General features: G+C 37.4%; 1 protein-coding gene across 1 annotated transcript in view; it reads left to right on the top strand.

Annotated features, from left to right (window-relative positions):
- Positions 1-26,157, top strand: part of LOC116416075 (basement membrane-specific heparan sulfate proteoglycan core protein) — a 283,482-nt gene extending 257,325 nt beyond the window's left edge. The window contains exon 5 of the mRNA XM_032601472.1: positions 25,771-26,157. Coding sequence (XP_032457363.1) covers positions 25,771-25,822 — 52 coding nt within the window. The 3' untranslated portion in view covers positions 25,823-26,157. The remainder of the gene's footprint in view (positions 1-25,770) is intronic.
- Positions 26,158-26,593: the final 436 nt, after the last annotated feature.

Raw genomic sequence — 26,593 nt, 5'->3', positions numbered from 1 at the left:
GTGCTGATTGGCGTCTATGGGTACTTCAACAATGTTTGAACAACCCTATAGAGCAGGATTTATGTCATCTGATTGTGCGGCTTGGTATTTCTGACTGATTCAACCGCCTGGAAACAACCATAGACCTATATTAGAACTTTTTGACAGTGCTGGTTGACGTTTCTAGCTGTCTCAACTACCTTGAAATGACCCTATAGCTGTATTTGCACTTTCTGGCAGTCCTGGTTGGCGTAGCTGGTTAGTTGAACCAACTCGAGGCGATCTTGGAGGTGAATTCATGCTATCTGTGAGTACTGGTGAGCATCGTTAGATACTTTGAACATGTTAATACAGCTTTCAAACGGGATTTACACAATCTAACAGGGTAGTATTCGAAATATTACAATGACTTGCGCTGTATGTGTTAAATTGAGATTGTATCTTTAATAAGTTTTAATTTGAAATGTTGTGATTGTTATAAGTTCAGTAAAAAAAGATATTTCTTATTGCTTTCTTATTACTAGGTAACTTTTCATTAATATATTGCTAATTTTATGTTTGTTAATATGAACTATATGTGACTGAAAATGTTGTTTAACGGTTTTCATACTTAAAAGCTGACTTGTTTAAAATATATTTTGCTGTATGTCTAGTTATACGAGCAATTCTGAATTTGTTGTCATCATGGTCTAATGCAAAACTGGAATAAAATCAGGGATATTGATAGTGTTAATGACTGAGCTATCAAAATCTTACAGTTGAAACAAAATTTCATTCAAGACTCTAGCAGTACTGCTCTATTGATGGATGAGTGTTTTTATCAGGTTATATCAGAGATTTGAATAATTAATTTTGAGTATGAGTTTTTAATATAGTTTCTTTTATTCTAGTGCGTTAGTAATACTGGATAGGAACAAGTGGGATCAAAGGCACGGGGCATATACCCGATCATCGTTAGCCCTGGATCTCGTTAATGTATAGCTTTCAGGTACAATATGTTCTGGATAATTTATAAAATTTCATGCAATTGATATCATTTATATTTTATTTAAACTATTATTAACATAGATATTCCTTTGATTTTAATTTTATTCTATTGTTTTTTAGGTAAAAAATGAAATATGATGGTAAGGAGTTACAGAGGTCCAATATTTTTAAGAAGATATTCTCACTTGCAAATTAAAGCATTCCAGCTCAGAAGATTTGTATCAATAAGTAAGCTAAGATTTTATTTAGTAATAAGATTTAATTTAGAAAACGGTTTTTTAATGTGTAGCATAGTTTATAGGGATGTTGGAGACTTATCAGAGCCTTTCTTCAATCTGTGTTATTTGCATTATTATTTAGTTAAGGATTTTCTTGTTCATACAATATACTCAAAATTTGAAAATATATTGTACTGGTTCGTTCGAAAAGATATATTCCTAAAAAATTTTGGCTTTAATTTAGCTCAAATTTCAAGTTACAGCCGCTTCAATGTGGTGGCATTATGCATATATTTACGGTATAAAGCTCAACATACGTACGTCAGCTTGTAGTAATAAGGAGGTTCCCAAAAAATGTTCCCAATTCATGAAAATCTCGTTGAGATGATCGTGTCACGCCAACACTTTTTTGAAAAAGTTTATTGAGAATCGAGAAATCAAAACAGTACAATTTTATGTGTAAAAGAGGAGAGCTTCTGCTACGTTTCTGCCTGTATGGTAAAAGATTGCTTGAGATATTATATTGCATCTTACACTTTTTTCGACAATAAAAATATAAGATCGCATTGCTTTTATTCGAATAATTTTTTTTTTTTTTTTAATATTTTTACTCTCATGATGACAGCTTTTTGTATTGCATGATTGTGTTATTAGATAGCAAATGCTTTAGTGTGGCTCTTTCTGTGCCTATTATTTTTAGCATACGCATACTAATTTGGCTTTATATAAGGTATATGCTAGAAATTATTATATTTTTGGTAACACATGCATGATTTGGTGTGCACCAAGGTTAATGGGGGCTTTTGAACCTCGTGTGGTTGCTGTACTCGTCTTCAGCTCACAAAAGCAGTCACCTTTGGCTTGTGCCAGCTCGCCTCGACTCATACTACAAACTCCACGCTAGGTCTAAGAAAACCCACTGTACGCACAATAGCATACAATATACTATTTTTAGTTTTTCTAACAATATAGTTTATAAATCCAAAGGAAAACAAATTAAATAAATAAAAGATACAAATGTGTACGAAAGCGAAATAAAATGCAATGAACATACTTTACAATAGAACATAAAAGTGTCAGAAATAATTCATTGCATGTTAAATTTTACACTTTTTATTACTTGCTATTGTCACGTACGCATACTAGCGTGCATACGTGTAGCGCAGCATGGCTGGGCGTGTCACGTATGCACACTGTCGTGCATACGTGTAGCGCAGCATGGCAACAGCGAAAGGGCATTGCGAGCTCGGGCGAACCGAGCGGATGATACCTTACACTCGCCCTATCACTGCATACCGATATGCAATGGCGGGCTTAATTAGCGTGCGCGACCAGCTCGCGGCTTAGTTCCGCGAGAGCCACACTAGCAATCTCTCCTCTCTATTAATCTTACAATAAAGTCCACTCAATCTCATTCACGCTCAGACTTCTTGCACCTTTCCTTAAGTCCTTAGACTTGATCCTCGAACGCTGCGACCACCCATATCCCGATTATCCCACATAACACTATGTATTGTCTAGTGCATGATTAATTTTTCTGTATTAAAAAGTTATTATCATTAGTTGTAGTGCAAAAAAAATATATAAAACAAAACAAAATTATTACATTAAATAAAATAAAAAGAAAAAATGCTGACAAATATTATGCAAACAATATCAATGATAAATTATGGTAACCGCTTTATGTAAATTATTTCTATTGTCATCAGTCAGTATCAGTCTTGTTTTCACATTTTATCGCTTTTCAAAAGTTGGGCGACATCTATCGGCTGATTTTTGTTATGAAAGATGGCGCCAGCATATAATTCCACCTGTCACGTGACACAAACAGTAGACCCCACAACTCGCGGTTCCTGGCTACGACATCCCCTGAAAGGGACCTAGTGTGGAGTTTGTAGTATTGTTGGAAGGTTGGATCGATAAGTGGACACTTGGGTCAATAATTAATAATTGTATATTGTAATCGGCAATAGTCTGATGAGAAACACGTCCGCTCACATCTGAGTCTTATAGTTGAGAGAGAGAATGTGTAGTACAGCGTGGTATAGTCTTACTCTACGAACGAGAGTGTACAGTGTAGTATAGGCGCTTAGAGTATAGTCGCGAGGCATGCGCGACACGCTTGTCTGACTGCACAAAATCGTCGTCCACCAATAGATGGTGCGACGTGTACCATTTCTGAGTAGTATCACGATCATATATATTTACATATTACAACAAGTATAAGTCGATGCGAGCTGGCACAAGCGAAAGGCAAGTGCGTTTCTGAGCTGAAGACGAGTACAGCAATCACACGAGGTTAAAAAGCCCCACTTAACCTCGGTGCACACGAAATCATGCACGTGTCACAAAAAATATAATCATTTCTAGCATAAACCTTTTTAGACACCGAATTAGTAATTGTATGCTAAAAATAATAGACACAGTAAGAACCACACTAAAGCATTTGTTATCTAATATCACAATCATGCTATACAAAAAGCTGTCATCATGAGAATAAAAATACTTAAAAAAAAATATATTATTCAAATAAAAGCAATGCGATCTTATATTTTCATCGTCGAAAAATGTATAAAATGCAATATAATATCTCTAGCAATTTTTTTTCATATTGGCAGAAACTTTGCGGAAGCTCTCCTTTTTTACACATAAAATTGTACTGTTTTGGTTTCCCGATTTTCGTTGTTCGTCTTCATTGTTCTTCAGACAGCAATTTAGCTCCAGGATAGTTGTTCGATTATTGAGATCGGGCACATAAACTGGACAGTGTAGTTCATTGAATATAGATATACTGCAGCATGCACTTCAGACAGTTCCGGACAGAACTAAACTGTCTAATCTCCTATAATGAAAACATCTAGTACTTAAATTATTTCTGTCCTCTGATAGCAATGTCATATAGCTACCAGTAGGAGGCATAGGAACTACAACATTGATTCCACTCTAGAAACAGATCACACAGTCACATAGATACTTATTTCACTGCACATAACACAATAAAGATCTGTTGTAAACTGTTGGAAGGTTGGATAAATAAGTGTACAGTTGGGTTAATAATTAATAATTATATATTGTAGTTGGCAATAGTCTGACGAGAAACACGTCCGCTCACATCTGAGTCTTATAGTCGAGAGAGAGAGAGAGAGAGAGAGAGAGAGAGAGAGAGAGAGAGAGAGAGAGAGAATGTGTAGTACAGCGCGGTATAGTCTGACTCTACGAACGAGAGTGTACAGTATAGTATAGGCGCTTAGAGTATAGATGCGAGGCATGCGCGAAACGCTTGCTCTCGCGTGAGCTTGTCTGACTGCACAAAATCGTCGTAAACCAATAGATGGCGCGACGTGTACCATTTCTGAGTAGTATCACGATCATATATATTTACATTTTACAACATAAACATAATAAACACAAGAATAACGAAAAATCTGTTATCAACCTTGTGTGATGGTGAATCTTTATCTAGATAGCATCTAGCAAGAAGAATGTATCAGTATATAAGTAAAATCTGCAGGAGCAGACAGGAATACAAGGAATAACCTCCAAGCACCAAAAACTCAAGTACGTTTCTTATTGAAGTTACGTATCTTCCTATACTGCAGCCCACCTTGATGGGCTGACACTCACGTATATCATTGTCAGTGCCATTCCGGGTATATCACTTTTAAATACTTTTCGCACTGTCTTATAAAGGAAGAATCGCGAACAGCCAATAAGCGTGCGTGATCGCGGGGGGCCGAGCGGAGGTTATGTCTCAAAAAACATATGGACGCCACACCAGTACTTCTGATTATATGACTGACACTTGTAGCTACATCGCGTAGTCGCTATCAATGTGTAATTATGCCCGAAAAGTCGATCTAAGCAAAATATCGCGGTTCGCAGAGGTCCTCAAGCGGTTTCAAAACATCAAAACGCGCACAGGGGGGATGCCAGAGCATGAACGTGCTAGCTGGTCGCCAAATAGACACGCATAAAAAGCTGACTGCCTGTCGAGCGCACTTCTCCACAGCCAACGAACAGCTGTTCGACTTAGACTGTATGATAGTAAAAATAGGAATGAAACATTTTTTTATTCGAATTACACAAATCCAGGAAACATAGTTGCTGTTTGGCAATAATCTATCCATGTAAAATTTATGACTTTAGGAACGTGATGAAATTTCCATCTAATACTCATAAATTTGAATTAAAATGCTATAAACAGATAATTTTTTTTAATTTTTTAATTTTTGGAAATAATATTTATAATAATTTGGCTGAGATAAAAGAATGCATCTTAAAATTATGAATGCATATTTCAAAATAAACAATAATGAAAATTCGAATATGTGAGTCGAAATGGGTGAGGGTAGAAAATTTGAAAAATAAAGATTTAAAGGCAAAAATTAGGAATTGAATTTCAACACAAGGTGAAATTATAAGTCCCAGAATATTGGACAGGTATAATTTTGAAAACCTAAATTTGGAAATTCCTAAAAATATCGCTTCTGCATTGTTTTAAATACAAATATCACCTTTCGCAATATTTCAATTCAACATTTTTGTTTTATAAATTTATTTATTTCAAAATCTTAGTTTATAAATTTTGAATTTATTATCTTTAATTTTCTAATTTTTACCCTAACCCAGTCGAAATTATTCACAAAGAACTAAGAAAGTTCTCACATGATATTGGATGTTAAATGGTCGTATATAAATCATATAAGCTTCTATAAAACTGCCAAGAGCACTGTATAGAGTCGATATTTTCACGTAGAACTAGAGTCTGCGGGGAACGGGCAGCAGTTCAGCAGGACTGTTGCCCGGTCCCCACAGGTTCCAGAACATTGTTTATATCCTCCACTATTTACATATGATATTGAATACTAATCAGTTTAGAAGGATTGTTTCCCGGATCCCACAGGTTCCAGAACGTTGTTTATTATATCCTCATATACAATATGCACGATATATATATATATCTTCCTATATTATATAGTCATTTTGGCAAGACTCCCCCCCACCACCCCCCCACCAAATAACATGACTGCTCTCTGCGTTATCGGGCTTGAGACCGTCATACTTTCACAACGCTATTGCGTAGTAAAATAAGGCCGCATTAACAGTCCAATTAAATACAAATTTATAACATATTATGATTAAATAGATTTAAATTGGATAATATTAAATAGAATTAAGGTTTAGGTTAAGGTAAGAAGTATCAGTTCCAAGAGAACCAGATATTGAAGATCTACCTCTAATTTTATTTAAGTTATAAGATTAAAGTTAATTATTAATAACGTGTAAATAAGTTAGGGAATAATTGAGTTCAAAGAACTCAAAGAACCATCAGAAAGTATAATCATTATAGATGATTCACTGATTGAATAAACAACAAAATGGACAAGATAAGCGAGATCAAAGACCTCGATGAATTTTCAGGTAATATGAGTAGTCAGACAGAACTAGAGAGACAGAATAAAGAGACAGTTTTCCAAATAATTTAATTTTCAGGATCACCTCACGTCTCCCAATGGCGCGCAACTCGAAAAGTCTATCATTTTATAGATGCCTTTTGCGGCACAAAGATTTAAACATTAAGAACATTAAAAAAAATTAAAATTAATTTAAAAAAATATATATATATAAATTCAAATGATGAATTTCAAGCGTCAGAAAACTTCTAAAACTAGCTAAAACTATTTTAAATGCCATTAATAGTAGAAGTTCAATGTTAAACAATACTTTTACTTCCAGTAACAGGTTTTCTTATACAATAAGATCGATCATTTTCAACCATCCAGAACATAATTATCAGTTCATGAAAATAAAATTTTGAAGATAAAATCACGCAGAAACTACAATAGGGGGTTGGCGAGCGAAGCGAACAGGGGGGCGGAGCCCCACTAGTATATATATATATATATATATATATATATATATATATATATATATATATATATATATATATATATATATATATATTATATATATATATATATATATATATATATATATATATATATATATATATATATATATATATATATATATATATATATATATATATATATATAATATATATATATATATATATATATATATATATATATATATATATATATATATATATATATATATATATATATATATATATATATATATATAGATGGTGCCCCCACTCATTATGCTCATGACGTACGAACATTTTTGAATCAACGATTCCCAAATCGATGGATAGGGCGGGCTGGGCCATTCTTGTGGCCTCCTAGATCACCGGATCTGAACCCACTAGATTTCTTTTTGTGGGGATACGTAAAAGATGCTATGTATGGTCAAGCTCCAACAACAAGATTAAATATGATGGATAGAATAAGAAGCGCCTGTGAAGCAATAACACCCGAAACACTTGGAAATGTTCAACGTAACTTTCGTCGTCGGTTGCTGTTGTGCTTGGAAAATAATGGTGCTCACTTTGAGCATTTAATTCGCACGGAGAGAGCTGAAAACAATGATTAGAACATTATTGATTTTTTTTTAATTGGCCAGACTGAACAATTATCTTGTATTGTGTAATTCTCTTGCCTTCATTGGCTGGACTGCTGCACAATCTTGCGTTAACTGGCTGGATCACGGAACGATCTAACCTTCATTAGTTGGATCTTTTCAGAGCTACAGGAACACAAATCGGCCCTTTTCAGGGACAAAGAAATGGAGCCGGAATGCTCCCCACGTTCTCGTCGTCGGCTCCGGGGTGCTTATACGCGGCATGAAAAATGCACGAGTAAGCATCGCGGAGAGGGGGTCTAGTTATTGATAAATCTTTGACTCTGTACTGACTTGTCCCTTGAGTGGCCGGGTCATGCAAAGCGTCATTTCATTCATTAGTTACATATTATTGTCGAAGTTACCGATCTATGGCATTCTTTCACTTAAACAGCAATATCATGATTAACCAGCTTTTCTGCACCAAGCGAGATTTCGACCTTGAAATGACCTTCAGGGATCACTTTGATCCCTAACATGAATACCTATCCGAACGTAGAATTTTGTGCTCTTTCGGAATCCGAGGTCAAAAATAGCGGTTTTCATTTGAAAAAATAAAGTTGACCTACAAATAACCTTGAGAATGTAGGTCAAGGTCATGGCTAGGGTCATGGCTGGATCAGCCCTTCGATACCCACCAACTTTTATTTGAAACATTTTTTAAATGACTTGCAATTTTTTGAGTTATTCAGCTGTGTAAGTTGAAATGGGATACCTGTATATAGCTTAAAATTTAAAATTTTCCTTTGTACCGAATATGAATACAAAGTTTCAAAAAATGAGACTATAATATAAATGTTGAGACTTAATCGTGTTAGGACCATGCATGCTTGGGGAGAAATAATGTGTACACAGGATTTCACAATAAAACACTATTGATAACACCTCAAGCTAATCATCTATTGATGATACAAACGTAGTCAAGCTATTATATGAAAATATAATTGGTATAACAAAAGTAATCGAACAGACAAGCTAAAACGCGTGTTGACCGCTTGAGTGCACAGGCGAAGTAAATGCCGCCACCGCTCAGCGACGTCGGCGCTGGCCGTCTCGCGGCATAGAGAGGGGAGCGTTGAGCCGTGTAGCTCTCTGTTGAACCTGCCGTCTCTATCAAGCAGACATCTACTTGTTTATACCCAACACTCCCTCCAGAGCAGATTTCTCTTGCTCAGGATCGACTGCATCTAGCCAGTGCAGTACTATTTGTATTGTCATCTGAAAGGAAGCAAAAATCATGGTTATTTAAGTTTATGATATAGTAATAAATCAGCCTTGCATGCAATACAAAGGGAAACCCCTTGTGAATATGCTAGCTATTTAGTTCTTCCAGCAATTGATCGGCTTCTTAAATCCAATTCAAGCCATCCAGTTAATTTTAATCAAATTTTTGTCAATACTTTCTCGAGCATAATATTTAACTTGATCATATGTCTCAACTTATTAATGCAACTCGCTGTTAATTAGCCTCAGAGACATCATCATCCTAGAGAGTCATGGGCAAAAAAGAATATTCAAAAATCAGATTAAGCTAATAGAATATTTCAAATTCAAACTTAGAGAATTGTAGATATACTATCTCTTGACAAACTTTGCTTATGCACACTAGGGCAACACACTCTGCTTAACAAGTTTACAGAGCTGTGTAAGACAGCGATGCGTTCTCCACTTAACTGTATCGCCGTACAATTTGATTACAAATCTATTTGTAAAATTTGAGCAGATATGAACAGCAAGACAAGCATCTAAAAATCCTTTCCCAACCCAACTTTCCTTCAAGCTTCGAGACTCAGACTTCTGATGTATTTTGATCGTTGATAAGCTTGTTTCACTCTAAGCGTTCATGGTATACACCATGTCAAATCGGAAACTTTGGTATAAGTGGCTGTGAATCTACAATTTTCCTGTAGAAAAACTAACTTGTTCAATGTGTTCTCGAGCTAAGTTTTGAATCAATGATCTTTGGAATTCACCTTGAGAGCTTAATAATTTATCAATTTCAAATAAACTTTTTATTTTTTCTCCGTTGAATCCGATTCATATCCAACTATTTTTCCTTATCTAAACTTATTTTCTGTACCCATAGTCAGCTCATGTGAGTTTGGATCATTGTATACCGTGGCAACAAACAAATTCATACTGTTCTTGTTTTATAGTTAGTTTAAGATTACTTTAAGCTTATGTGATGCTGTAGATTGTCCGATTCTCACTCCGTTTCTAATATTTACCATTTTCTCCCTACGTTTCGAAGATCAAAACCTCATTTTCTTTATCGAACTTATTAAATATTTTGTATTTATCCCCAAATAAAATGTTCTTTGAGATCAGATTTGGATTGTATAACTTTTATGCTCCAGCTAAAGTTCAAAATTTGAATTACTGTTATAAGTGTGATGCCATCTCAGCAATGCTGTTATTTTCAGGTATATATCAGGGTTTGTGAACGTTAATTTAATTTCGAACTTATTAACACATCCGACATATAGCTACACCGAAAATAACAGATTATTCGAGCTTCTTACAAGGCTTATTTCAATCAAATTCTGCAAGGAACGCTTTCTTTTCTTTTGTCCAGCTACGTTTATCATCTACTGTCTAAATAGGACACATGTTTTCGACACTTGTTCTCAAGCTATATTTTATACAGATATTATGTCTCTTCAATCTGAGATCTGAACTCTGTATTTTCTTTGAATGTGTCACTCAGCAAAATTGTTAAATTTATCTACAATACAAAATAAAAATCATCGTCAATAAAATTATCGAAAATAAAATCTTTCAAGCTTTTCATGATTATTTGTATGTACTAAATTTTCTGACTTGACCAAATTAATTTTACCAATTTACAATCTGTATTTTAAAAGAATTTAACTCATTCAACTATTTATTCTATTTTTGTTTCAATGAATTATCAAAGTTTGAATAGCTAAAGCATAGCTCATTGCTATATCTAATTCAACATCCAAAGTAATTTGCATAAATTTATGAGACTTATTGCTTCTATCAATCTTCAAAAATTTCATTTATTATCAAACTTGAAGATTTCCTCTTTTGTTTAAAGCTTATTTTGTTGATTGTTCACTTGCTTGTTATATATTTGATCTATAATCGAGCTCTTAATTTCGAGCATATTTTCTTATTAGAATTTATACTTTTGACTTTATAAGATCTAAAATATCAATGAGCTTACTGCCTAAACGGATACTTAGTCCCTTATTAAAAGAATTTTCTCACAGACGATAATTTTCCAAATAATGACTCGACAGATTATGTTGTTCATACTTAATTGAACAATCATCAGTAGCGTAACAAGGACCGTTACTTACTCCCTCTGATTTTATAATTACGGAATTGTACAAATTTGCACATTAAATATCAAGCTTTTCAGTATCATCATTGATTTGAAAATCAATTTCGAGTTAATACGTGCACTATACCACTTCTTAATTTTTCAACGAGCCAACTAGAAATAGCATTTGGAATTCAGAACAGAGATATTATCAGCTTTAGGGTCTTCCAATTTCTTTGTCGTTATTGGTCTCGGCCTTGACTTCTATCAAACTTAGACCTTTCAATCTTATTGCTCGTTACAGTCTAATGTGTTATTAATTTTACAACTTATCTTCAACAAAAATGTTAAAAACAAAATTTGCCAAAACAAAATGATTGCTATCATTTTCTTCCTTGTCCACACATTCAAACTTATACTTTCGAACTATTTTGCTATTACTATACAAGTTTTCCAACCTTTTTAACTTATTGTTTCCAACAATATCGAACTGATTCGCCGGCACACCGTCAGGCTTAATCATATTTCACACTGGACCGAGTTTCTTTATACTGTTTTAAACAAAACTCCTCAGCTGAAGCCACCTCTTCAGCTCATTTTCCGTAAATTTCTTTTCATACTTACTCCAGCTGTGGAAAATCATACTTAAGCAATTTCAATTTTATGAGCAAATGTTCAATTATCGAACAACAATTAAAAGAACAATGCTGAATGCTTAGATTTTCCATGATTTAATGCCTACTCTTCTGACGAACGACAATCAAAAGAATAGCATTTTATCACAGGAGGCAATGTTGTGTAGAGCAAATGTTCAGTTAACGAACGACAATAAAAAAAAACAATGCTAATTGCCTAACTGATCTCGTGACCTGTGATTTCACAGCACACATAGTGTAGCAGCAACAACATACACTACACCACAAGTACCGGCCAGCACAATAATTTGGATCTGATGTACACACATTCACGCATATACATGTATGCAAATACCCATGCACACGCACGTATGCACATGAAGCATGCTATTTGAATCTCGATACGTACATATTTTTGAAAATATTTAAATTTTTCACGCTGTCAAATTTATTTTCTTTGAGCTTTGATCGATCAATATCCTGAATCGGCAGTTATAACTATTCTTTTATTAAATTCATTAATTTAAGCTTAACTATTTTTATTATAATATTCGATCAAACTAATTTTATTTCAATTTTGTCAAACTATTAATTTTTTCAATTTTCTGATTTTCTGATTTAAATTTTTGGTCAAGGTATCGTTTGTTTTTATTTCATAAATTATTAGCATGGTGCAACACGATTCGGACAGCGTACATGCATACATCGTGCATGTATACTAGTAAATTGTAACGTCAAGCTGTCATTAATTTACTTAGTTACATTCAAGCACATTATCAGCGTCAGCATGGTTGCGATCAAGCTATAATCAGAGAGCAGCTCTCACGCTCCCTCCGTCGAGCTTATAGGCACACCGCGGACACATGCCAGCATTGAGTTAGCTCCGTATCTCTCGCTCAGCCAGTCCCAGACCGACGCGAGCGTGCGCAAGCGTCTATACCATGCTGTCTTTCTCACTCCAGGAAAGCAACATGGCGCCCGCTCGTGTCAACGGCTTCCTTCTTCACGCGCCTCCCCGCGCTCGCGCACTCGCATCTTGCCACCTTGATGACGTCGAAAAACAACTGACGCCGCGCGCTACATGCCGATATGCACGTCCGAACCTGCTGCTCAACCGCGCGCGATTTCTTGGAACTTAGCAACGCATATGTCCCTGTTCTGAAGAAAATTTTGACGAGACGATTGCATAAGAAAATGAACACAATTTTCCTGCAACACTCGCGATCGCACACTTACACAAAACTTCATTTCTTAAACTTACCCCTTGATTAAAGAATATCACAGAAACCTTTTGAACTGTTGGCCATTTTCATATCGTTGAACTTGAAATCGGGCTGGGTTGAACGAGATCTCGAACTAGAGAAAATGCCGCACCGGCGATCTCCACAACAAACTCCTTCCTCATCAGGACGCCGTCCGCGTCGAAGTCTACGTCGAACGTAGTACTTCGAACTGAGAAACCGGCTAGCACTTACACCACTTTTCACTCGCGAGTTACTTCCACCAAACATACAAAAGTCCAGCATAATCTCAGCGCGCAGTGGAAGCGTGCTGGGCCCATAACCTGTTGAGACTTAATCGTGCTAGGACCATGCATGCTTGGGGAGAAATAATGTGTACACAGGATTTCATAATAAAACACTATTTATTAATAACACCTCAAGCTAATCATATATTCATGATACAAACGAAGTCAAGCTATTATATGAAAATATAATTGGTATAACAAAAGTAATGGAACAGACCAGCTAAAACGCGTGTTGACCGCTCGAGTGCACAAGGCGAAGTAAGTGCCGCCGCCGCTCAGCGACGTCGGCGCTGGCCGTCTCGCGGCATAGAGAGGGGAGCATTGAGTCGCGTAGCTCTGTGTTGGACCTGACATCTCTAGCAAGCAGACATCTACTCGTTTATACCCGACATAAAAAATTTAGAAAATTCACCAGAACTTCATCTTAAATATGAATAAGTTTCAGAACATTATTTATATCTTCCTCTATTTACATATGATATTGAATACTGATCGCGAGGTCGAGTATAACTTATTATTATTTTTATAAATTATATACATGAATAAATATTTTATTTATGTGTAGAGACAATAACTCTATATTTTGGCACGGGAAAACATTGCAAGCGCCATCTACAGCCACTTACTGCTGTTAGTTACTTTTATGGCAGTAGATAAGCTATGGTGATACCACTTCATGGTGATACCACTTCATGGTGATATCACTTCATGGTAATACTACTTTACTTCACAAAATTAGTTTCTAATTCACCGTGAAGTGAGAAAAAAATTTCTGTTTTAGCGGGGATTTGAACCGGGGACCTTTGGGTTGCGAGTCGAGCGTCTTACCGACTCACCCATCAGACATTGTTATTAAGTAAAGTATGAATCAGTGATATAGCTTATCTACTACTACTACTACTACTAATGACTTTTCGGTGATTCTGATTCATACATTTTGAAAGTATGTTATTATGGTAAGCAGAAAGAAAAAATGAAGTCACGGGGATTTGAACTCGGGATTTTTCGATCTCGAGCCTGTCGACTTAGCGACTCACCCATTGTGACTTTTTAGCGCGCTACTTAAATCTTTTGTAGCCATTTTGTTCAGGCAGAGAATTCGTATTTGTAGAATACTTTAACGAATACTCTTTCAATTTAGATGAGGAGGAGGAGGATGATGCCGAAGAATCTTTTTTTGTTTTATCGTCGTCGTCGTCATTTGGGAGCCTTGTATAGCCGGAGCTGCTTCGGTTGGAACTCATTTCGATAAAATGACTCGAATTAGCGATTGCGCGAGTATTTATGCTTCATCAAACGAGATGTCATCCCACTTTATGAACATGTTATCGAAGTAGTAACGCCTCATGAGTCTGACGTTCTGTCGTGCACAGGTGGCTTTGTGCGCTCCGTTATGATTTGTGCATATGGTGACTAGTTTTGGATGATTGGTGGCTGGGTAGCAGTAATCAGTGATGTCGGTGACTTTAAAGTTGAATTGTTCACATCACCAATGGCGAAAATCTTGCTGGCGTCCTTGAGTGCATCTCGAAGAAGATTTCCTATTTCTGTGTATTCATGATCACTGGAGTCCCAGCTCAATCTATGATGATAAAGTTCAAGCCATAAATTTTCACGCTTGTACTTCTGAGATAACTAACACCAAGGAAATGGTTCTTCGAATAATAGTACAACAGGTTCAGCGTCTTTCTCGAGGGATAGTATGGCCAGCTCCTTCAAAACGAAGTTTTTTCCGGGTTTCTTGAAGCCCTGCATGTCCACTGCGTACTCCATCTTATATGAGCGTCTTGATATCACCGCTGATAAGATCAAGCAGTAAGCTGAAGTTCCAACTGGAAAGTTATTTCGAGATTCAAATTCAAAACGAACGTCGACTGCAGCACTTTTCAGGGACTCGTTCTGCTTCGAGCAGTCGATTATTATGAGTGGTAAGCGTGAAATAAAATCGTTCTTATTCACGACAGGCTCTGAAACTTTGTCGTAGTAGAGGTTCTGGAAATTCACGAACATATCATACAATATGGCGTATTGATAACAGTTGATATCTAAATTTAAGTTGCCGTATGGATATTATTGGGAATTTAGGAAAAGCTTCACGTTGCTTATATCGCAATGGTCGAATTGACTGGCATTCTCAGCTTGCTGATTCTTACAATTTGTTTGAAATCCTAAGATTACGAAGCGTGGTTTTTCCAACTGATTGGAAGTCTTGACAGTCCATACATTTGTAGTCGAGGTTAAAAGAACCGGGTACTCGTATAACTCCCAACTGCGGAAACTCATAGTAATCGGTCGATTCTTTTCTATGTAATTTAGAAGTCGAATTTTATTAGTGTTGGATGCTACGACGTACGGCATGAGCCATTCAATTTTTGTCAATTTTAATTTATATTCCGCGAAGGTAGCGACACCATCCGCAAGAGTCGCCGTTTGAATAATTGCATTTAAATCATTTCGTGACCTAGTCAGTACAAGCTCGTGTTTTACGTTGACTACGATCTTTCTGTAATTTTCGGCAAATCCGAATATCATACTCAGCGGTATGTTCACGTCAAAGTAGCCGGAGACATTGGTCAGTGATTTAGTCTCTGCAATGTCTAACCAGCCTGCATTTTCCATTATTAAACTTTGACTGGGATAATGTGAAATCCAGCCTTTCATGACTGTGGTCAAACCGAGATTTTTATACTTGTCGATTTGTACAGCATTAATTTCATATCTAATCTCTTCGAACATGTGACAGATAGCATTATTTACTAGCTTAGTACGTGCTAGAGCAGTGCCATTTGGTTTAATTAATTTACCGCAAACGTGCAGCGAACTACGTGATGGCAAGAGGCTTAAATCTTGATGTTGAATAGCGATGCGAATTTCGTCGCTGTTATTGTAAGATGAGACCGTGTAGGGTTGATCAGCGTGCAGCTCATATTGTGCTAACGACTCATCAAAGCTTACTGGTGACTGTATGCTTAGAATCGTTGGCTTTAGATGCAATCGGATAGTAACAGTTACGTTTCAAAAATTCACAAGATGTCCATCTTGATCGACTATGCGAATTTGTAAGCGATCTATGCTTTTGATGGTTATTGGAAGGTAAATGACTTGCGATGGGATTTCGATGATCTTACATCCTGGCTGCACAGCGGGAAAAAATACGTAGATAGTATACGCTAATTGTTCGTTTATGTAGGCACCGCTGGTGATGTTGCACTCGATTCGTAGAGCATTCACTTTAAGAATAGCAACTGGCAAGTCAGAAGAATGCTTTAAGTTTTCCTGCAGAACGCGTTTAGTGAAGCCGAGTAATGCGCCAATCGAGTCTTGCGGTCGAAAATCAATCTTGCGATTGCACTTTATAATCGAAATCTTCTTTTTAGCCAAAATTTCACGAAGATGATTGTTGATATCGTAAATCTCGTAACTGCCAGTAGGCAACGTAAAATTTCTTATTTCCTTTATCGATGTTGGATATTGAATTGAAAGTTAAAAGTTCAACTAATCCAAGAACGTATTGTTTATGCGGTGATAATTCAATGGGCGGAAAATACTGAGCTTCGAGTATGGATGAACTGACAGAAAGAGTCAGAGTAAATGAATAATCCATGACTGTTGAATTGAGAATGAGTAAACTCAAACTTTTTGCATCTTTATATAGGAGTATTGAGCTTGTTGCTTAAAAATTTAAGGCAGAGATGACCGTAGTTAAATGTATTATAGTCTTGATATCTGTCAGGGTTGTACTTTACTCCGTTCACTTTCAAATATATCATTAAGTCTGTAGGCGGTTGAAGATTGCCAAAACTATCGAAATAAACTACAGATTTTCCTCGTTTACGATATGCTACCCAGTGCGTTCCAGGCCCACTAGCATCATCCAAGTTTACGACAGCTGATTCGATGTAACGCGGACCACTACCAGGTAAATCGTTTCTCATGAATACACCGCGAAAATAAGGTATTTTCAAAATTTTGGCATACTTCACAAGGTCAGAGTCAGTGAGCGGTCTCTCTGGTAATCTTAGTTTTAGCGACGTTTTTTTTTTTAATCAAGTCCTTGACCGATACCTAACTCCTCCATCTTTCTATTATGTCTCGAAGTTTTTTACAACTGTAACTTAGCAGCTTTGGAGTCGTTGACCGCTGTCGCGATACCTGCAGCCCCTCCTGCCAGTACGCCAGCAGTGCTCAATCCAGCGAAAATAGGTTTGAGTAATAGCAAGAAACCACCTACTTTGGACGGTACGGGTAAAATGCGTGGAATAAGTACCTTATGCTTGCCACCGGCTTTCTTAACCACATCGCGAGCGCCTTTTAGTGCAGAAAGAATAGCTTTGTGAGCGTTATTGGTTGGTATTATAGATTAGGCAGCAGCTTTTACGATTTTATTCAATCGTAAGCTTTTCTTGCCTCTTCTTCCTCTCTTCGCACCCATTCCGAGTTTCGTCTTTAACTTCATGGTTTTTGAAACAGCAAAAGCAGCTATTATTTCACTGATGCTCGCGTCTTTCGAAGAAACTCATTTTGAAGTTTTGTCAGCTAAAATTGTATCAGCAATGATTCTTGTCTCGTCGTTATCACGATTCTGCGAGTATGCATTATCGTGATCTTTGCAAGCTACGTCAAGATGATTAATTCCTTGATCTCCTCGTGCTAAACGTATTGTTAACTTAGTACCTGGATTGCAGTATTGATAGTCTGGCAAGTGAAGTTCCACCGGTAGCTTGTTGATAATTTTATTTACGAAACCAAGACCACGTCGTTGTCCTCTGTGTACAATCATTACCCTCTGAAGGTTTATGATTAACTGATGACGAGATTATATAAGCGCTCTATTTATACCTGAGCGACTAGTAGATGTCGAGCATCCGAACAGTTCAAAGCATGAATTTTAAGGAACAGCTTATCAAGCTCCCGGTACCGAACTTCGATTCCGTCGTTGAGCGAGATAAAAAAGTTAAGCGACATGGTGATCTACTGCCTGATAGCGTAAGGGCAGTTTTTTGCGGGATGTCAAATTGCGGCAAGAATAGCAGCTTGCTATCGCTCATAACTAATCCCAACGGTGTTAGATTTAAAAATGTGTACGTGTACTCCAAGTCGCTTAATCAGCCAATTTGTCAATTTGTTGGTAGTATTTCGACAAGATGATGTGAATTTAAAGTACTTATACGACGATCTTGTAAATTCTGACATGACTTACGCACGTTTCAAAGATTTATGCGCGCAATGTTGGTCAGATGTTAATCATGGATTTCTCATGATTAACAAAGATAGTCCAATCAATGCTGGAAGATATCGAAAGGGGTTCGATCAGTTTGCTATAAATATAGCTCGTACTTAGCACTGTATACTTAGTCTGACATTAAATGACAAAGTGCTAGCATGTCTGATTTTCATCAAGAGAAAAACGTACTTCATCAGCTTGTCAAAGCGCGAAACGCTGTCAAGCGCAAATACAGCTTATTAAAATTTGGAAAGGATAATTTTGAGAAAGCCGTTGGAGAAACTTTTAGACCAATCGTTGATTCACTTAAAAAACTAGTTGAATCGAAAAATGAGAAATCTATCACTGCTGCTACATCACCAGTAGACAACTCGCATAAAAATCCTTTCAAACGAAAAGTAAAAAAGATCAAATCTGAACGACCCATTGACGATCATGATAAAACTTACAAATTTGACGAGGATAATGAATCGTATTGGGCGAATTCTACTATGAAAGATGAAAGAGCTGAGCCAGCTTACCATACCGCTGATAGTGAGAATAAAACATCGATTAGTAAACCCAGTTTACCTTTTCTTAATCAGGCGAATCTGGACAAAATATTTGGATTACGCAAGGAGAACGAAAACTACATGCTCGGAAAGTCAATAGTAAAGTTCGAAGGTAAGAAGATAGTAGTGGACAATGTTGAGTATCCGAAAACTGCTGGGTTGATGGACTTGATTGCTTACAGAAATCCTGACAAAAAATCGTCGGTTCTGATGATATGAAAAATTATCGCAGCATTTTAGAAGCAACAAGTGTTCACAAAAAGAACCTCAACCTCTTCGGAAAGAGAGAAAAGGAAGGTGGAGCACTGCCTCGATACAAAATTGCTAGAATGAACACGCATATGGATTACGTATATTGGGACAATCCAAATGAACTGGTCGACCTTCTACGTTTGCTTATCGCCGAACAATCGGCTGGCAATCCCAGTCACGTGAACAAGATTCATTCGATCATACAAGAACTTCGCGAGGGTGGTTATATACGCTGAGCATTGCTCGTAAACGATATTATCAAAATGAGCGTCGACGTGTTCGGACGTAATTTTAAAAAGAACGAGGGGAACCGTGGCCCTTCTGATTTTGGTTTCAAAATCACAAAAGATGGACAGTATGACTTGGATAACAAGAGACTATGCAATGTAGCAGCACCTCATAAACTCAACGAAGCTGTCGACTTGGGTACGCTCCATACTGTACATCAAATGGAACATAAATATGTGCGAGACGTCACGGATGAATTGAGAGAGGAATTAAAGGATTTTGATTCTCTAATTGAAGCACACAGAGATGAAATCGATCAGCAAGTTTTACAACTACAAGCAGACGTGAAAGCTATAAAATAGGCTCTCAAAGAGATGACCAGAGCTAATCCTATATCTGCCTTCAAAGCGACAACATTAGAAAAAACTGTTAATGATGGAGCATGAAAGACTTGTAGAAGAACTTCGCAAGCCTGCTCGTCGTAACTATTCTCGACGAAAGTTTGTCGTGCGAGGATTGGATGAAACTTGGCAGTCTGATTTGGTAGACCTTACTCCACGGAGAACAAAGGCTATAATTACTTGCTCACTGTGATCGATATATTTTCGAAGTATGCCTGGGCTGTTCCTGTGAAAAAGAAGTTGCTGCGGCGATGAAGTCGTTGTTGAGTCAAGGTTGAGTATCAAAAAACTTACACACTGACAGAGGCAAAGAATTCTACAATTCCGATTTTAGAAATCTTATGCAAAAGCATAAGATCAATCTGTACTCGACGTTTAGCAAAATGAAAGCTTCAATTTGGGAACGTTTCAACCGCACTCTGAAATCTGCGATGTGGAAGAAATTTAGTCTACGCGGCAACTACAAATGGTTAGACATTTTACCTGCTTTATTAGCAACTTATAATGGAAGCAAACATCGAACTATTGGTATGAAACCTAAAGATGTATCGCGTACTAATTCGTTAATTCTTTACTACTGATATGTTGAAACGTTTTACTGACAAAGTTAAACCTGTAAAGAAGCCGAAGTTCAAAATCGGTGACAAAGCACAAGTGAGCAATGCAAAACAAGTATTTGAAAATGGATATACTCCCAACTGGTCGACTGAGATTTTTACGATCATCAAAGTAGCCGCGACTAAACCGACGACGTATCGTCTAAAGGACTATCAAGATCAACCAATCTCCGGATGCTTCTACGAGCAAGAAATATTAAAAGCTAAATACACGGATGTATATCTAGTTGAAACAGTTTTGAAGAGAAAAGGAAATTAAGTATTTGTAAAATAGTTGGGGTTTGATAAAACTCATAATAGCTGGATTAATAAAACTGATAATGTATAATAAATGTATTAATGACTGTGTTTTTTTCAATAATAAGATCAAATTCAAAGTGAACAAACAAAATAATTTATTCATTTATAACTACCGCGCGCCTAGATACATGGTTATTACTAACATATTATAATCAAGCAAGAACACGCACATACGCACACGCAGACACAGGTACACACACGCGCACACTTTGTCGTACAATTCGACATTCTTAAAAACTATCAATGACTCAAAGCATACTCATCTCTGTCGGAGAATTCGACGATTTTACAAACTAACTTACAACTATTTTTAAATGCACACACTAAACTAATCACCAAGAACGCAAACACTTTGTGACTAGATCGGGCTCATTCATACACTTCCTGATTAGTTCAAGCACTTCACGACGGATTCACTTGCTGGAAAACTCGACTACGTAGCCACCACGGTACGTTAGAAACAGCTCGAGCTTGTTGACCGCATCCTGCATATTCTCATAGAAGCTCTGATATGCCAGGAAGCTGTCGGAAACCTTCTTCGGGAGGAAAATGTCGAATTCTCGATTGAGCTCTGCTACGATTTTCGGCCCGAACTTTGTCTTCACCTCCTTTAAGACCGTGACCATGTACACCTGATCTTTTTTCAACTCAACCAGCTTCTTTGTAGGAAGGAAACCTCCCTTGGCGATGCGGTTTAGATTTTCCATATCCATATGTAATACACAAAGTTAACAATTCTTATTAATAATCATGTATATATTATAGGTGAATGTGTGCACGTTTTATGTTACTTACCTTTGCAGATTTATTTTTGCTTCTGGGGATCGTCGGTGGTCTTTCTTTACTTTATTAGTGGTGACTGATGAATGGATCCTTTCGTTTGCTCTTCAGGAGGCAGTATGAGTTGCTGGCTCCAAGGGTCCCACTCATATAGGCCGATCCCCACCAGCTCTGCTATTTCTCCCTCCTCGAATTTCGGCGGCTCGATTGCGGCGGTGACAGTGATTGGCTCCCTAGCCAGCTCAACTGCTGCTTCTCCCCTTCTCTTGAGGGTCCTGCAACAGCGATAACTTCTTCCTCCTCTCCCGAAGATAGAACTGCTGCTATTGGCTGCTCGTCCACAATGATCCTGTAATGGCCCCAGGGTAGCGTATCTGTCTTTCCGTTTTGAAAATAACGCTTGTCGTCTCGAGCACTCAAAGCTATCTTCACCTCTTTCTCGGTGAAGAGTTTGTGCCGTCTCGTCCTGATGTTCCGCTGCTCTCGAGTCAAGATCGTGTTTTCTTGCAGACACGTGATGTAGTCTTCGAAACCGATGGTGGCCTTGACTACCGAGCTCTTAACATCTTTCGATTTCTTGATGGGCTTTTGATTCTGGACACGCATGGCAGACATTTTGCTTCGAAGTCCAACAAATTCTAGCAAAATGTCGCTGTTACACTCGTACTTCATCAGACCGACTATTTTTTTGTTGACGCGTGGCATTTTGAACTGATTGTCCTCGGCGTAGTCAGAAGTGTCAAACTCATGGATATCTGTGCGCATTATGTCGTACATGTTGAGATTTGATACTTCGTAGACCAAGCTATCTGTATCAGTATACAGAAGCTTGCATTAGTCACCAGCACGTTTAAGCATGTAATCGTAATGAAAGCGGTATATCAGTGTCTTGGATAGGTCCAAAACGCTAAGTCCTATATATAGCGGCTTCTTTATACACACTTCGGCACGGAACATCTGCACTGCCACTAAGTTCTCATCAAAGATGGTACAATTATGAAACGTTGGCTTCGCAATGTGAACTTCAGCGCCGTAGCGTCCGTTTCAATTTGTCACCAATTTGATTTCGACGTGCTTTCTCTCGTTCTCCATGGTTTTGCCGTATACAACATTATTAAACAGTTTGAAAAGCATTTTACAAACTCGTTCTTGGCCGCTGTTCGCTTGGCACTGTTCAAGTCTATGTACTGCTTCAACAATTTGCTCTGCTCGAATTCTAGAGCGCGGTGAACTTTTTTAAGGCACAGTCCATGTGCCAGAGCTTATTTCAAAGCTCTGTAGTTTATGACATAATTCTTCTTGTCGTGAAGGGTGGTCATTAATTTCTTCTGCTTCAAATCCGGTGGACACATGTGCTCGGCGCAGAAAGGCATATCTCGATATATGCCGTGAAGCGTTATCGGATATTCGAGATCCACTTCCAGAATATATCCTTAAGAGCTGTCGTCGGGAACGTCAAAGAAGTTGAGCGTCTCGAGATTAGTTACCCATTTGCATTTTCCATAGGGTAACGCCTCGGTCATTGCCCAGCCGTACAGGTTGTTGGCATCATAGTACATGAGGTACTTTTCTTCAGCACTGGCGTTGTAACCTTCCTGTATGTACGAGTTGTTATCTCTCGCATACCGGTTACAACACTGGCTGATTCCACCTCGTATACCACGCTCTACAAACATGAGCATGTCAATGTCTGTCAAGAGATTCAATCGAACCTGCAAATAATTAATAGTATGAATATTTCGCCTTTTTCCATGGCTGTTGATTATCTTAGTTATATTTACCTGCGTATATTTCAGCATCACGTCCCATAAAAGACCCGGTGTAGTGTAGTAGTGAGCTGGATCTAAATCATACGCATGCAGGCAATTACTCCTAAAGTTCTCAAAGACTTCAGCTAAAAGTATAACGTCAGTCTTGAGATACAGATCAGGGTATTGCCCAAGAGTCTGTACGTTGAAATACTGCCATACTTTTTTGGCGTGCTCATAGTCTTCATCGGTGATGTGAGCATCGTAAAGACTGCTGAAAAAATCATCCTTCGTCAGAAGATTTACCTCGTCGAGTTTAGCGAGCGAGGAAACGTAGTCATAGAGAAAGACACCTTCTCTTTTCAGCAATCCAATCTGTTCGGGAGAGAATCCATCTTCGGCAAAAATTCGTTCTAGTGTGCCAAGTTCTGTCAAGTATGACGATAACTTGTTCAACGATGCCGGCATAAATCGGAACGAGTGGATGAAGCGTAAGTTTATATCTGTGCCTTCTACAAACTTTGTGAAAGATATATATCTCTCTTTAGTTTGAGGCATCAGATACACGCGTCCAGGGAAACACGTTGCGATCTCCTTGATAAACAGATGTGCGTCTTATCCACAAAGATTATGGAAGACTACAGGAATGGTCCTAGAATCCTGATAGTTAAGGTTGCACGAGTTATGCGCAGGGCCTCGATATCTGAATAAGAATTTAGCTATTTTATACATAGATATTTAATCGACATAAAGAGAGAGAGAAAAAATACTTACTCTCCTGTGAGATGACAATGATCGCGAACTTTTTCCGTGAAAGGCTTCTCGCATATGTGACATTTACAGGCCCTGGTGAACTCGAATTTTTCTTGTTCAGTCAAAACTCTCATCGCTACTGGATTTTTATACATATTTTGCACATCCAAAGCAAGATTATAGAGATTTCGAACAAACCAATTGGCTGGAGTGTCGTTGTCGGTACTTTGACGATAGCATCTGTATATAGATAAATTATCACTGTAACTGCACTTAACAAAAAATCATACACTGCACGGTTTGTTCTGTTGATAAGCACGCTTGTGGTCATTGACTGGCTCCAATAAACACTCGAAGTCTGCGTACACCACGAACGGTACTCTATTTTTATGCACAAAGTTCTTGAATTGTAATACACTGTCCCTCTTCTTTAGCAGCACTACTTTATATTGATTGAAGAACTTCCTCGCATAGGGTTGTATTTATTAACGTTGACAACCAAATTCAACACTGTTCGCAGAGTCCAGCCTGATTCTCGTTCTTGAAACTCTTCAGTGTCCGCGTCTATGCACTGTACTATGTTCGACATAAACCAGTCGACATAACACAGCGTTCACTTTAAGAGTACGCTCTTGTTCAAGAGTCTGATTAACTTTCGAAGTGAACAGCTGCCGAGCATCTTTTAAAAACTTTGATATGTCCAGATGTTTTCGATTAGTGATTACACACGTTTTGATTCGATTTTCAAAAGCACTGCTAATGTCATCCCATTCAATCGCTGGAACGTTTACTTGGTTCTCCATATTCGCGGTACCGACGCCTGCTCTAAAAACTTCATGTCTACTCATCAACCAAACAACGCTCTTGATGAGAGCAATAGCAGCTTGAAGCTTTTGCTTATCTGCTACTGTAAGGGTTGAAGAGTGAGAGAAATCTCATTCGCATTAGTTATAGCTGCATGACCAAGATCCAACCATCTTCTAATATCTTCGGGACTAGCATCACCAGCTAACGCGCTAAGATGGCACTTCCACAGGTGAAGGGAAGTTTCCTTAAAATACTGAGCCACGAAGACAGGAGAAGTCTTCGATGTACCTTGATGACAGGAAAAGTCTTCGATGTACCTTGATCACAAGAGAGGTTCTCAAGCTCCGTTGAGAGGACTGAATGATGTATATCGGTCGAAACGTCACCTTATATTGAGATTCGAAGAGGAGTGAGGGAGAAGATTAAAAAACTGTAGGGGGTAATTTAATCTGATTGCTTCTAAAATTTGTGGAAGGGGTAATTTTTTTTTGAAGTTCAGAGCTAGTTGATCAGGATATAAAAAGGGTTCAAAAAATGTTCAAGCTTATTCTTTCATTCTCCGTCGACCGAGAAGAAGCTCCTCTTTCAAAATGAAGTACATCGTAGACGTCCAGGGATTCAAGATGCCCAACCTTGGCGAAAAAATCACGTGAATTATCACACGATTATTCGCGTGATAAATTACTCAATTTCTCACGTGATATATAACGTGATTTATCACGTAATTATTTGACGTGATTGATTACGTGATATATCACGTTAGAAATCACTCGGTAAATTTAAATATTTGTTTATATTGAAATAAATTGTTTATTTTCCATCTAAATAATTATAAAATAGTTGATGATATTGATAATTCACATAAATAATTCGCAATAAAATAGAAAAAAAAATTTCCCTGACCAAGACCGAAAAATCACCGATTAATCGCGTCATTTTTTTCGTCAGGGAACAACCAGTTCGTCTTCAAGGAGGTGGCCCTGGTACCTATCCAGGATGACTGTCTGTCTACGGTGATGCTCATCAAGCCGCCGCATCCTTGGGAGGAGCTGGCACTTAAGTATCAGAGATAGAACCGTTGGCATAAGCTGAACTATCACGGAATACTCTGGAAGTCTGGTCGCAGTATGTACTTCCACCTATTAGGAGTCCTTAACAGCTATCTCAAGGACGCTGAGATTTACGTTAAGGGGTTGGAGAAAACTCAATGGCTTCGAGATATTCTTCCAATTACAATCATCTACAACTTAAAAGACTGGAAATGCCCTTCGCAAGTATAAATTATAAAGACCACCTGAAAGAAGTGTTTTCTATTGTAACAATGCCTACTAAAGTTGTATGTAAAATTTCATTACTCTATCTGTAATATGTTTAGAAATATAAACAAAAATGTAAAAACTGATCTCACCACAAAGCCAACTTTTGAATCAGAATTAACATTTTTTGGCTTAGTTTAGATAAAGCAGAGACTTTTATCATTCAAAGCCACTTTTTCTTGTTTGATTCATTGAGATGTACTTTAATATAAATTTTTATATTTCTATGTAACATAGATTCAAAGATATGCATAAAAATGTAAAAACACTGATCTCACCACAAAGACAACTTTTGAATCAAAATTCACATTTTTTGGCTCAGTTGAGATAAAACAGAGACTTTGATCATTCAGAGCAACTTTTTCTTGTTTGTTTCATTGAGATGTACTTTAATATAAATTTTTATGTCTCTATGTAACATAGATTCAAAGAAATGCACAAAAATGTAAAAACAT

Source organism: Nasonia vitripennis (genome assembly GCF_009193385.2).
Source record: "Nasonia vitripennis strain AsymCx chromosome 1 unlocalized genomic scaffold, Nvit_psr_1.1 chr1_random0016, whole genome shotgun sequence".
NCBI classification, from domain to species: Eukaryota; Metazoa; Arthropoda; class Insecta; order Hymenoptera; family Pteromalidae; genus Nasonia; species Nasonia vitripennis.
The sequence above is the reverse complement of the archived record's forward strand: the minus strand, read 5'-3'. Positions and strand labels throughout refer to the sequence as shown.